Source organism: Pollicipes pollicipes, unplaced genomic scaffold (assembly GCF_011947565.3).
Source record: "Pollicipes pollicipes isolate AB1234 unplaced genomic scaffold, Ppol_2.1 Scaffold_4295;HRSCAF=5057_pilon_pilon_pilon, whole genome shotgun sequence".
In the NCBI taxonomy this organism is placed as follows: Eukaryota; Metazoa; Arthropoda; class Thecostraca; order Pollicipedomorpha; family Pollicipedidae; genus Pollicipes; species Pollicipes pollicipes.
In genome coordinates, this window is record NW_023596461.1 from 34,127,494 (window position 1) to 34,141,550 (window position 14,057).

Consider the following 14,057-nt stretch of genomic DNA (forward strand, 5'->3'; position numbering starts at 1 on the left):
CCCTCGCCTTCGCTGCGGACCGGTTGCACAGGATCACGTTTGTCCTACCACCTACAGCACCAAAACGGTTTCCTCGCGTTTGACAACTATGGTAAGCCGTCGGCGTCAGCTCACCCCCTACACTTCAACAGACAATCCCGGGCAATGGGATTGCTCCTGTCGGCGGCTGGCTGTGGCGCAAGGGCCGGCGAAGTCGGACAAGTGGCGGAGGCCGCCGCCTTGCGTGTAATGCCCGCTATAAGAGGCCTCCGTCCGGGGGCAGCCCGGAACAAGCGCGCCCGCCCGCGGAGCAGTGGGATCTCCGCACCACCATCGGAAGCTCCGACCCCGACATGGAGGCTTGGCATAACTTGACGAGGTTGCCGCTGGTGCAGTCGGCCAGGTAAGAAGGTGTGCTGGTCGTGTTTGTATTTCCAGATGCCTTGAAGCCCTTCGTTGAGCGCGAACAAATACGATGGTCTGAAATCTGCGACTTGGCACAACACTCCGCAATAACGCTGAGATGATAGAAGAAAAAAAACAGTTTGCGTCGAACAGCATCAGCTGGAGTCACCATAAGCCTGCCGGGGGATGCCCGTCCTTCCGTTGTCTCGTGGCCAAATTAAATGACGAGCCTGTTACTCTGACCTTAGCAGCTATATGCGCAGCAAATGGAACAATGCATGTTTTGCTGTGTTATATAAAAAAAATAACAAGCCTTGGCTTTGCAAGCCTATAGAACAACGTATATCCTCAAGCGGGGCAGCGGACTAGATTTCATCTGAATCGATTCCCATCTCCTTGAGTCGGAACCGGAGTACAGTGCACTTTGAGTCCTACTGTTTGAGGTCAAAACCGAAATGAGCCCAGTGCTGTGTGAGCCGTCCGAGTCGGAATCAGCTCCACTGAATCGGAATCAAACACACATTTAACTGACTGAGTTAAGATGGCGGCGATCCTCAGATGACGGGCCGGTAGAACCAATAGTTGCATTTCGTCAACTCATTTGACGTTTAGCGGGGAGCTAGAGACCAACCATTGTTACAGTAGCGTCAAGCTGTTGTTAAAACTTAAACATGACATCCCTCATTAGATACACCAATGTCTTAGACTGAGAAAGTTGCATGAACGTGATCATATAACTAAGTTGAGTTAAGGTTGCTTCAGTATAATATCACATGTCTAGCCGTTATGTTGAGATTTTGACCGAGGCCGCTTGCAAATGCGAGGGCAAAGTTGCGGAGCAAGGTCATGTGAAAATTAAAAGAGATACGCAGATTTGGCGTAGCGATGTTTAAGTGCCGGACGCATTTCGAAATAGCTCAATGCATCTCCCCAACGGACAATGCAATGAAGTTGGTGTGTGGTCCTCTCCTTGATACCTCTTTTTGTTTATCATCAAATTCCATGTTTATAAAGAGGTAAGATTCCAATCATCATGACATGTCCAAAAAAAAAAAACGTTCCGATGCCAATGAGTGCAGCTGAATTTCGGCCACTCTCTTCGCTGATCTCCTTTCATGAGGCGCTTTTTGAACGGTCATCGCGCGCGTATTCATCCTACCTGTGCATGTTCGACCTATCGTCTAATATCAAGCCTGCTCTGCCGGGTCCAAGGAATTTTACAAGCCTGCAGGTTTGATAATCATATTCAAACATATTGAAGCTTGGAACCAGTCCCTGCCCAAAGCTTGGCGGGGTCAAACGTGTTTCGGTCCGCTGGCCGTCGGAACCAGCGGCGGCTTTTCCGGCCGGCGGACGCGAACGCGGCCGGTGCGTGGCCGGTGCCGTGGATAGTGCGGGTAGCGAGAAGAAATGACGGAAACTACACAGCTTTAACTGAGGAAGGGTGGGGAGAGGGGGGGGGGGGGAGGTCGGGTGTACCACCGCGGACGACGCGGAATTTCCCTGGAAGCAATATTCACCCCTGGAGGTAAGACCAAAGTTTCGGTCATGTTCAAAGGCGTTGTAAAAAAAAAATGAAAGCGAAAAATAAAAAGAGAAATATGGTAGGGAACAAAGTGAGTAATTCTGGGAGCCAAGGCCTGTCGAATACAGGTCTCGTGAAAGAAATTCAAGAGATTGTATCCCCTGAGAACCACAAGCTGAGACAGACTCTTCACCCAAAGAACAAGGGGAAACTATATAGAAAAATATGGAACGATTTCAAGCTGCTTTCGGAAAATGAGACCAACCAATTGACGACGGTGGCGACAAGAATCCACGAGTTTAAAGAGTAGTGAGGGATCGAGACGAAGCTATCAAAGACCTCGAGGGGAAGATGGTTGGGCCCCCGCGTTGGGTTCTGTGGTGAACAAGAAGACATCCTGGACGAGCTGCATTGGCGCACATTGGGGCAGATCGTCTTCAAAACCGCAGAAAATTCAACGCGGTGGTCGAATGGACCGATCTTATTTTCTGAGCTCCTGTAAGTGATAACTGCAATGATAATGCAACCTATCGTGACGCACAAGTTACAAGAGGTCCGGGATCAACTAAGATCAACTAAGATCAAGATCAACTAATATAAGATCAACTAAGCAGAGCAAATCAGAGATGATTGCCCCCGTCCCTGGTGTTTGCCCATTAATTGAGCTAAACACGGTAAGTGCTTCTTCACGAAAGAAAGCCAACAGCATCCAAGTTTGCGGTTTAAACCAACTTTTGACTGTCCAGGTCAATGAGATGCCCGGGAGTTTTAAGCAAAATTGTAAACTTGATATTGGAACAATCACAGTCCGTGCAGCGCCACATTCAAACTAATCATTACAGGGGCTCACCGATTTGCTCTATATTTGTATACCTTGTGTTGTATATTCGCATATCTTGCATTGCGTTTGACTCATATCTTTTTAGTCGGCTCAGGACCGGCCGCTCATGACTGACTTAGCCGCTCTAGTTTTTTTTTTAATCAGTTTAGTTCAGACTCATTGCTTACATTGAATCATTTGGCTAAAATCATTTGACTCACGCGGGTAGTAAAATCAAAAGATCCGATGCATTTCTGGATCGCTGCCTAATTTCTCATAACCCATATGGCTCATATGGGTTATGTGTGTGTGTGTATGCACATGCATATATACATACACACACACACACACATATATATATATATATATATATATATATATATATCCCATTGGTGTGTGTATATGTGTAAATCATAGCACGGAAAATAGGCTCAGATAGCCTAGTACCAAGTTTGTAGCTTGAACCTAGCAACTGCAGTGCAGCAAACAATGCATTTCCTGTAATCCGCTACCAACCAGCTCTGTCAAGTCTCAGCTCTAGGCTTCTGGGCTAGCACAATTTGCCTGGCACCTACGACCCAAACCCATCGGGTTTTATAGCATGCAATGTAGGCTTGTTTATTTCATATAGTCCAGCAATGGCACGCTTACCGCAGTTTAAGTAGTGAATGAGCGGTCTGGTATGGATTAGCTCATTGTTTTGGCAACAGACATTGACAGATTTGACCAGCCCATCGAGTTATAGGTAGCAAATAATATTTCGCTGATTCTAACATAAGATATGGGGATATAAGATGTCGATAGCCATCATGCGATAGCCTCTGGTTACTAGGGTGAGATTTGGCAAACTTTAGATCAGCATAAAGCATGTTGTGCTTGTTGCTTAGAAATTGCAACAGCAAACTTTGTGCTGATTTTTAAAAAGAGTTTCGCGCCCAATACTGCATGCTGCTCATTTCAACACCCTGAAACACTCATTACAACACTCATTCACTGCTCTGATAATATGCCTGGACGCGCTATGTTTCCTCATGTAACCATTTCAGTTTAAGCCTGTGAGTGACTGACACCAGATTGGTCGAAACAATCAGGTAACGACTCATACCATGAAAATTTCAAAATCGTAGTTCAGCTTATCACTAAAAGTGACATTTTCCCTGACGAGCCGCCTCAGCTTGCGCCCACCCCAAAACGAGAGCTCTTGAGTCAATTCACGATTCGGTTCGAGCCAAGCACAATTCTGGTCTCTACCAGTCCTAGATCCACACTAGTCAAGTATACGTAGACACGTTATTTAAATAGGCACCTTAGTGGCATTGAGCCGACAAGAACATTTCGCCAACAGAAAATACTCATCAGAGTGGCTGCAAACATCGTTTGCGCGTATATATAAGACTAAGCAGCCTAGTTAAGAAGCCTTCAATGATTAGGGAAATCGTTGTTGAAGCTCGTGGAAGGTATATACCTGTCGTGCAAACAGAATGCTTAAAGAAGAGTACTTGGAGACTTCTGCGCAACATTTGCAATCTCGACAGCAATAAGTTACATGCGAAATCAGCACGCCTAGGAATGTTTAATGTTTATTGGAAGTCGGTGCTTAGAATACAAAAGAAGGTTACATTGACGTAAAGAATCTCTTTAAGCGTAACGGTGGTCTCTGACCGAACGCTACGACCTACAACCTACCAAAAATTTTAGAGTTAAACGTGCGTGAGGTTGCGATACGCCGCTCTGATTCATTTACAGACTTTTAGCTTTTTCGGACAGTGCAAGCGATTTCGTTCGCGACTTCGCAACCCCTGTGGTAGATTCCGACTCTGCATCCCGTCGTCACTATCTAACTTTGAGATACATAACACTATACAACTTTGAGAGTCACTATATAAACTTTGAACATTCTGTTTCCGGCTCAACAAGATGCTGTCCAAATCGCGCAATCGATACTTGGTGACATTCTGGGTAGCTGGTTAGAGTCGCCAACACTCAAACCTTCATAAATAATTATTTTGGTTGTCGTAATAGCCGAGATAGAACGTTAATTTAAAAGGGACGGCTCCATGCATGACTATGATCCACTTGGTGCAAAGATAAGCCTGCGAGCTATGAGTATATTCTGTCACTCACATTTATGCCTAAGTCCATTCACCAACGGTTTCCTCGACAACATTCCTACTCAAATGCAGAACAAAAGTTCAAGAGAATCGATTACCACTGTTACTCAACAGATCATTGGGTTGTTCCAAACTAGATTGCGACAGCACCTGGGTTCGAGAACGAGTCTGCTCACAGGAACATCTTTTTTGCCAGAAGTTTTTCCATTAGCGCTATGACACTTGACACAGCCTTTACCCCAACGCGGTCCCAATGGGGGATGACTACCACCAAGCGGTATTCCCATTATGACAACGTTTCAGCCCATAGTGTTACAGGGTGGAACAGAGCACAAAAATGCCAACATTTTGGATGTTCGATATTTGTTGTTGCCGAAAAACTGCTTATAGAAACTGCACTCGTATAATGTTCCCACTAACCAGAAAACAGGACAGGACAGCTTGCGTAGTGGCCCCAAGTCCTTAAATATGTCGTTTCCCCGCAGGTCCAACCAGAAGATGATGGGCTGGAACACCCCCGAAGAGTACCTGGCCTACGTGGATCCCCACTGGCTGACATTCCCGGCACCGGACCCCATGGCGCACTACATCCTGGGCGTGGTCTACATCATCTTCCACATCGTCTCCGTCCTCGGCAATGGCAGCGTCCTGTGGATCTTCCTTACGACAAAGACTCTGCGAACGCCCTCCAACATGTTCATTGTCAACCTGGCTTTCATGGACTTTTTCATGATGCTGAAGGCGCCCATCATGATTTACAACAGCTTCCAGCAGGGGCCGGCGCTCGGTTGGGTGGGCTGCGCGGTGTTTGCCACCGTCGGCTCCATCTCGGGTGCCGGTTCGTCGTGCGCCAACGCCCTCATCGCCTTCGACCGCTACAAGAAGATCTCTGATCCGATGGGCTCCCACTTCAAGATGACAGCGGGCAAGGCGTCGCTCCTAATCCTGGGCATGTGGATCTACATCACACCCTGGTTCCTGCTGCCACTGCTGGAAATGCTCGGTCGCTACCAGCCTGAAGGCTTTCTCACGACTTGCGGCGGCGACTACCTCACTGAATCGTGGACCACCAAGGCGTACGTCATCGGCATCTTCACCACCGTGTACGCGGTGCCGGTGTTGTCCATCATCATCTTCTATTACCGCATCTTCGCGCACGTGGCCGAGCACGAGCAAAACATGAAGGCGCAAGCGGCCAAGATGAACGTGAAGAACCTACGCGCCGGCGACAACAGCGTGCGGCAGGAGCTGCGCGTGGCCAAGGTGGGGCGTCATGCTTACCTCTCTCTACCTCTTCGCCTGGACGCCGTACGCCGTCGTCGCCTTCATGGGCGCGTTCGGCGCCAAGGCGCGCCTGACACCGCTCATGTCCATGATACCGGCCTGCACGTGCAAGACGGCCGCCTGCCTCGACCCGTTCGCCTACGCCATCAGTCATCCGGCGTACCGGCAGGAGCTGGAGAAGAGGTGGCCGTGCCTGGGCGTGCGCGAGAAGCAAGAGACACCCAGCACACAGGAGGGCGCCGTCTCCGAGGCAGCTGCCTAGGCGCGCACGGTCGACGGGAAGAGCGGGGGGGGGGGGGGGGGGCGGGGCACCATGGAACGCCAGGCGTTGGGAGGTCGAAGGATGGTGGATTGACCAAGCTCTACAATTGTGGGCTGGTGATAGAGCTATGCTATGCTCCGAATGCTGTTGTGGTTTTAGAGGCAGTTAGGTGGCGACAGCTAGTGATGCCACGGGCATTGAAGGAATATGGCCCGTTTCACTGATAGAAGATGACTTTGCTTAGTTCCACGGCTGGCCGATACCGATACACGAACAACACGCTTGGCTTCTCGGTATGAAATTCGCTGTCATATTGCCTGTTTGAAATTATACCAACCTGTATCACACAGTGACAGCAAACAGTAAGTAGTTAATGCATTTTTGCACCAAAACCAAAGACGGATCCAGTAAGTAGTCAACCGGGCCATCCTTAAGATGGCTCAAGCTGGCCAAAGCAAGACGTGTTTGATATTTAAAGAAAAGGTGGGCAGCTTTGACGAGAACAAAGTTGTTTCCAAAAATTTCCTGAGGTCAAAGGCAGCGAAATCCGATGGGGTGTCGAAAATCAGGACACGTTTTTGGATTTGCCCCCAAGCCGGGGTTTGCCTCTAGGGCGGCGTTCTTGATCCGCCGGTGTATATATCTAACGCTGCTCTGTTATGTGTATGCACGCATGAGTAGATAGAAGCTGCAGACGAATATGCCATAATATACATACACCAAATATATACTAAACGCTACTAAATAAATGTACATACATCAAAGTATACTTCATGTAACCTATATCTATCTGTCCGTCTCTCTCTCTCTCTTTTCTTTCTTTTCTTTATTTCCTCTCTCTCTCTCTCTCTCTCTCTCTCTTCTCTTTCTCTCCTTTCCTCCTTTTTTGGGGGATAGGACATCCCAGATAGTTTTGTGATAATGGCAGGCTGGTAAAAGTGGTACGCTGGTGTTACCCATGCAACATAATCGAAACGTCTCGAAACCCTCCGATACCCATTCCTCGGACAGTTTGGACAGGATAGGGTACTGCTACACACGTAATCGGATATGTGATTCAACATATTTTGTGGCACACATTCACACGTCTCCTGTTCGTTCAGGCGCCCGATCATATGGTGAGAATGCTGAGAAGTGCTCACGTGGCAAATATGCAGGAATATGCGTCTTCAACGGTGAAGTATTGAAATTTTGCTGTTTTCCACGGAAAGTTGTTTGGCTGCTTTTACGTGTGCCAAACAGAACGGCACCGTTTTCCAAACACAAATGAGTAAAACCAGACGAATTGCCCAGTCAACTAACCAAAACAGGGGTGCAGCAACACGCCAGGATTTTTGGATCAGGGACTCGGATCTTATTTTTTTGTTTTCACGATAGATGGCTCCCTTGCGTGATGCATACTCACAGAACTCTGGGTCATCATCTTTGTAGAGATTGTTTTTGCATTTTAAGATATTAAGGCAAACATCAGGCGTAATGAGATAGCCTCACTTCTAACTGTCGACTTGTTTGAACTGTAAGGACTGCTCTAAACAACAAAATTTACTACCAAGGAAATATTTTGCCCAACACGTCAATGCTTTGTGACGTCATAGAACGCCCCTCGCGAAGCCAGAGTCATTGCCAGACTGGCAGTGCCAGGACTGACACTGTAGCGAACGGGCTTTACTTGCATTCACACATTTTGGATATGGCGCCATTCTTAAGGGAGTATGCCTATATTTTTGTACTTTTCTGTTATCGTTAGATCAAACGGTCCCATTTGATCGGCAATACCAGATGTCTCGAAATATTTTCGAAAGGGTTACAATTTCGATTTGAAATAGACGCTCGTGCGAAAAATCTCACCGGATTCCCTACTCACCACTACAACGGTAGTTCATGACATTTGCCCTGCCTTTTCCAACGTGTGTGTTCTATGATATTGCAACAAGCTAATTTGTCAAATGCTTGTGTAATATGCGCTACGAAGGCTGGAAACATTTTTTTTCATGTAAAACAATGTGTGCGAAACATGAAGCCACTCTCCCGCGAATATAACGAACGTTAGGTTATGGTGTTGATTTCTCACTCTGGCGTGTAGCACAGTTTTTTTTTCGAAGCCCACTTTGGCTTTGGGAAGCAGGGTATCACGTGGTCCTTCAGTGACGCAATCGTTTAAAACTTTAACCGATGCATTTCTCAAAATGGCCCCTGCCGCCCGCTGAGTCAATCACAAACGTGCATTTGTAGTGATGTTATTCCTTACTAGCATGGGATGTCGCTTTAAAGCCGACAGGCTCACAATGTGCGGGTTTAAAGCGGCTCGAAAGTGGTACCTCCAGCCCGTAAGATCTGCAAACAGCCCTGAGCAGATTATACCGTTGTCATGACGATGGCGGACGCGACAACTACAGTTGTCGCAGGCTCAGAATACACTCTGGGCATGCCAAGAAACGAAAAAATTTAGTACAGTTCCGAAGCGTTAACAGTATGGTAGTGTGGACAGTGTACAGTAGTTTGGACTCTAAAAGGTTGCAAATTTATCGGTTATGATATATCGATGTTGCTGCAGTGACTCTACCCAGTTTAATTACTGCGCGTAAAGGTCCTGCAGTTTCACCAGAGCGTATTTTGAAATGTGCCTCAATGGTGGGACACTCCCGTTAAGCCATTCAATTTTCAGCCCTGTCTCCGCCATAACTCGCACCAGTACCAAAATTCCTTCATTACGTGGCACAAAACGTGATTTGTGTTCGAAACTCGCACTGGACCCACTGCATTGGTTGAAGGTCAGTTGAAGTCAGGTGATGTCGGAAATAGGTGCTGACGTACAGGCAGCACACAAACAACTCGATGGTCACGTTTTTCTTGACCTCCAGCACCACATGACCAATGTGACGGCGGTATTTGCGTGGCGTTTCTATGACATCGTGAATGCCTGGGTGGCCTTAAGATAGCCTGCCACAAGTTCGCGGGGTGACGTTCAAAAACCAGACAAGTATCAAAAGGAAAATACTGTAAACTGTAGAAAATGGTGTACAAGATGACTATCTCAGTCAAAAGGTCATGGAAATGTGGACCACTCCCTTCAAGAAAATTCAGACTGCGTCCATGAATTGCAAACAAAGCGCAGTGCATGCGTATATACCAGTAATTCAGAACTGCAGTCTTAAAAGCGATTTTATGGGAACATTAAAAACGACCGTTGTTTGCATTCTGCTGCAGCTCGCCTCTTCAGCCCGCTTCTAGAGCCTTGAAAGATGAAGGTAATGGACATTCTCTGGGTGTTTGTCTACGGGCACGATTCCCGACTTCCGTCTACACATATGTTCATGCAATATCTAGAGTTCTTGCAACCTAGAACACGCTAACGTTCAGCCCGTTCAACGACTGCTGGAAGTTGCGTTGTGTGAAGTTGTGTGTCTCGCAACCCTGCAAATCGTAGCGACAGCGGTCCTACCAGGTTTGAGTGAGAAACTGTCGGGATGTGGACCGAATAAAACGGATGCCGTAATAAGCCAAGTGTGTTGCACTCACTGTCGACAGCCTTATGGCAGCACTATCGAATGCACACGGTCGCGCTCTTTGAGCGCGCACTCCTTTCTCTACTTTCCATTATATTCTTTATATGTTATATTATATTACATTTTTTCTCCGGCCGCCGTCCTCTGCCTATCACGCCGCGGGAATGCCAGCCGCAATTAGCCACGCGCCGCTACGGGTGATGTAAGCAAAAAAAGTTGTTGGCCGATGATCTATCTGCATTTCCGGCCGAAAGTTCTCCGACAACGACATCGCACTAGCGTGGCCCACCCGCCGCGCATTACCAACATTATTATAGCATTAACTTTTGCATTAGCTCATTAACTCTGCAATCACCGATGCGGCCGCCACGCCAGCATTGAGTGAGACGCCGTCGGTGGTCGGCCGAATAAAATGCATTCTCTAGCTTGATACGTGGGTTATGTCTGGCAGCTGACAGCCCTACAGCAGCGTTATCGAATGCCCGCTGACGGGCCAGGCCTCGCCGACCTGAAAACCTGACTGGAACTTACCATGCGTGAGCTTCAGTGCTGGTTCAGTAGCATATCTCCCCCCCAAAAAAACGAAACGAAAATTACCTTTACGCTCTGTAGGTAAAAAAAAAATGTAAAAAGTCAGCTGACTTCCCATTTTGACGTAAGTGGTTGGACTGTGCGTATCTCAATTAGTATCAAAATTACCAACGCCATAGTCGACTGGTCTGTCATTGGGTGCGCATGCCTCGGGCGTCGTGAAACCGTCATCATTTCACTTCAGATCTCAAAATCAGATGTCAAATCAAGATCCAGGCGTACGTGCTCCCTCATATCAGGTACTGGCTGTGCGTGGGGCTTGGAGCGGCCAGGAGTCAACCACACAAAATAACGAATAAAAACAATTACCCTCTGCTCAAGAGTAATTGCCGGCTCCAAGAGATCATTATATAACTCCGGTTATAAATTCCTTTGGATGGCGAGGACCGAGGCCATGGTGGTCCAGCCGCGACGTGATCTAAATGTTTGGGATGCTAAAGGAGGAAGGCGCGCCTCGCGGGGTCTATGAGCTTTTTGTCCCACGCACTGCTGGTTCGACCAGTCAAATGCTCGCCTCGGACAGAGGAAGTCTGCACCTGCGCAGACACCGACTGACTACCACACAGAGGGCGTTTTTGTATCGAGCCGTAGCTGCCTGGAGCCGTCTTCTATCCTACGCCTGTGATGCCACAATTACTGATCGCGCTTAAGACTCCACACGTCATGTGATTTTGACTGCTGACCACTGATCTTATCTGCCCCATAGTGCATAGATAGATCTGTTTTAACTCTTTGACCATTGCTCGTATCACTTTATTGTATAATTTTAGTGTGTGCCCTTTTATACGGCGCTTGTATGTCATTTGACATGTAACCTGAAACCGCAAACACCACCATGTGGATGGTTTCCAATCTACTGATGCTGATACTGATACATAGATACTTCGCGCTCGAGTCCGGCCGCAGCTAGCCATGCGACTTAAACGGCTGATTTAAAACCAGGTCATGTCAAGGTGATGAACGATTTACACATGCCGGCTGATAGTACCCCCACAATGACTTTGTATGCGCATGGTTGCGCTCGCCGTGCACGAATGAGTTTTTTTTTCGTCAGGCGCCGTATCTTAACGCGTGCCCGGATGGCCGGCTGGATACCCTTCGCTCGGGTGGGGGGTTCAATCTGGCCTCCCCTGAGATCTCGGGAAGCAATAAAGCTAGCGACACAAAATTTACAGGGTGTGTTAATGTGTACGTGAACTCACTTAGGTCAAATTTCGAGGTTCCTAGGTTATGACCGTTGGGTCAAACAAGGTCAAACAAGGTCATATTCCAGGTTGGTCTCCAAAATGTCCCCAGAACCTAGATAACCGTTTCTATGCAAATGATCATATGCTCATTCAAGATCAGTGAACTTGTTTGACCTTTTTAAGGTCGTGGTGATCAAGATCATGCAAGATTGCTATGAGTTTTGCATTTGAATAAGCGACAAAGCTCACGCTAGGCAGGATGTTCCTGAAAACAAAATGTTGACCTGGGTAATTTAAGGTCAATGACCTATTCTGACCTCTAAGAAGTATATGGAAAATATATAATGCGGTTCCTGTCATCAATCAATTGGAAATGAGTGCCAGAAACTGTCCCATACAGCAAGCCTTAGAGTAACAAAACAAAATAAAAGGGCTGGTTTTGACCTTGGTCTGCCCTTTATATCTGACCTTAGGTCAATACGTTTTGCCCATTCAACGGTTGTGTTGCATAAGAAAGCATCTCAGGGATGCATGGCTTCGTCTGACACTACGTTGTTGGATCAGATTGAAGGATTCCGTAGAAATTGCCTTCGCTGAAACCATGGCCTGACTTTGACCTGCCATAGGTCAGCGACCTTACAAGGCACACCTAAATCTTTTATGCCACATGATCCGCTATTCAATTATCTACAGCTATGCAAATTTGGCGTGGTTACGCCGCGCCGTTCGGGAAACCATTCCGAAAAAACCTTCCGGGGAAGGTGAATTTGACCCCCCAGAACGCGTGCTAACATATCCCTTTTGCGGCAGTGCTGCCAGTATGAAGTGAGACGCCGTCGGCCTGTCAACCGAACAAAAGAATGCCTGAGTCGGATGAGATTGTTGGGTGCCGCTAAACCCTTCTCATAGTGCTGCCAAATGCCCACTGTCACAATCTTCGCGAGCAATCGCAATATTTTTTTTTTCGGTCCTTTTTATTCCGGCCACCACACTTTGGGCAGGCCGCTCGCGGGTAGCAATGCGTCCTCAAGGGGTGATTTGAGTAAAAAATGTCACACCGGCTGATGGGTATTTTACTTCGCAGACCGATGTGCTCCCACAGCGATATCAGGTGCACATTGTCGTGCCCACTGTGCAAGGCTAAAAGTGTTCCGAATTGGGCGGTGTATCATTGCAAATCGCCACTCCGGGTTTGTCCACGGGGATTGAAAGCGACTGTCTCACATTTTTGGGGGGTTTTGAAATGGCATCAATTTTCAAAATTTATTTCCCTACAGCTCAAAATTATGCCTTTTCAAAATAATTATATTTCTATCTATTTAAAGGCTTTTTAAGATACGCTTGCAGTCTCGTTCCTGAGCTAAGCACACGAGAACTTCTGCAGGACTATTTCCGCTGCCTATTTTAAAAATGCTCAGGAGACGTATGGTAAGCAAGGAGACGTCAGATGACTGCTGCACCTACAATTACCAATCTGTGTTCAAGGTAAACAACATCGTTCACTAATTCACGTCTGAAGTGCGCTAGCACGAGTCGCCACGTCAACGGACAGCAATTGGCTTTCAGCCAGCACAGCTTACAACACAGCACAGTACAGCTTTCAACCAGCTTAACGTAAAATGCACGTCTCGATCACAAACCGCGTTTTGTGATGCACAACACAGGTAGCTAGGTAGCTCTAATAGTTGTGTCGGAGATGAGGCTGGGCATAGAATAGCTGAAAAAGAGCGTCATACCCAGGAATGCAAATGCAAGTAGAACAAAATATAGCCCCGGACAAATATAAGAGAACACTTCACTCCCTGATGCGGGAAGCCTTCTGAACGGGCTGTTGCTCACTGCCCGAACATAAAGAGGAAGGTGACTATATCAGTGAAAAACATATTTTTTGCGTATTTTGAGGGCCGGTTTAGGCATTTATACCTAGTTAACCCCCAATGTGTCGCTCAAAAAATCCTGCCGCTGTACCTGGCACGACCATCGTTTCCCGTCCCGACCGTCCACCACCATTTCACGGCCATTTACAGAAAAAGACAACTTTAGTGGCGTGTTCCTAGCATCGTATTTGGTGCGCCGATCATGTATCATGCGCTATCTCTGTCGACTGCATCTGATGTCTTCTTGTGGTTAGACACTTCCGATGTGTTAAATTGGGGTAGCGGCGTGACGCTGTCATTTCAGTCGGAAGGTGGGAAGCGGTGCATTAAAACTTAAGTCATCTAAGCGAGTGGTGCATGTTTGCTTGACGTGTCCTGGTTTTTGTAGTAGCCAAGCAGTGACCACCCCGGGTAGCATCAGTGGCCTGTAAAGCACGTTCCACATTTTTTTTTGCCATTTGGACCTCCGGCTCCCCGTCGTTCTGGTTATATGTAGGTCATGCTGCATAT

The 14,057-nt window shown here is 47.4% G+C and overlaps 1 protein-coding gene across 1 annotated transcript; it reads left to right on the plus strand.

Annotated features, from left to right (window-relative positions):
* The first annotated feature begins 285 nt into the window (after positions 1-285).
* On the plus strand, positions 286-6,393 carry LOC119096370 (opsin, ultraviolet-sensitive-like). The gene is given in 3 exon segments (XM_037219239.1): positions 286-382; positions 5,326-6,106; positions 6,108-6,393. Coding segments are annotated over 3 exon segments (1,110 nt in total). The 5' UTR covers positions 286-332; the 3' UTR covers positions 6,387-6,393.
* The last annotated feature ends 7,664 nt before the right edge of the window (positions 6,394-14,057 follow it).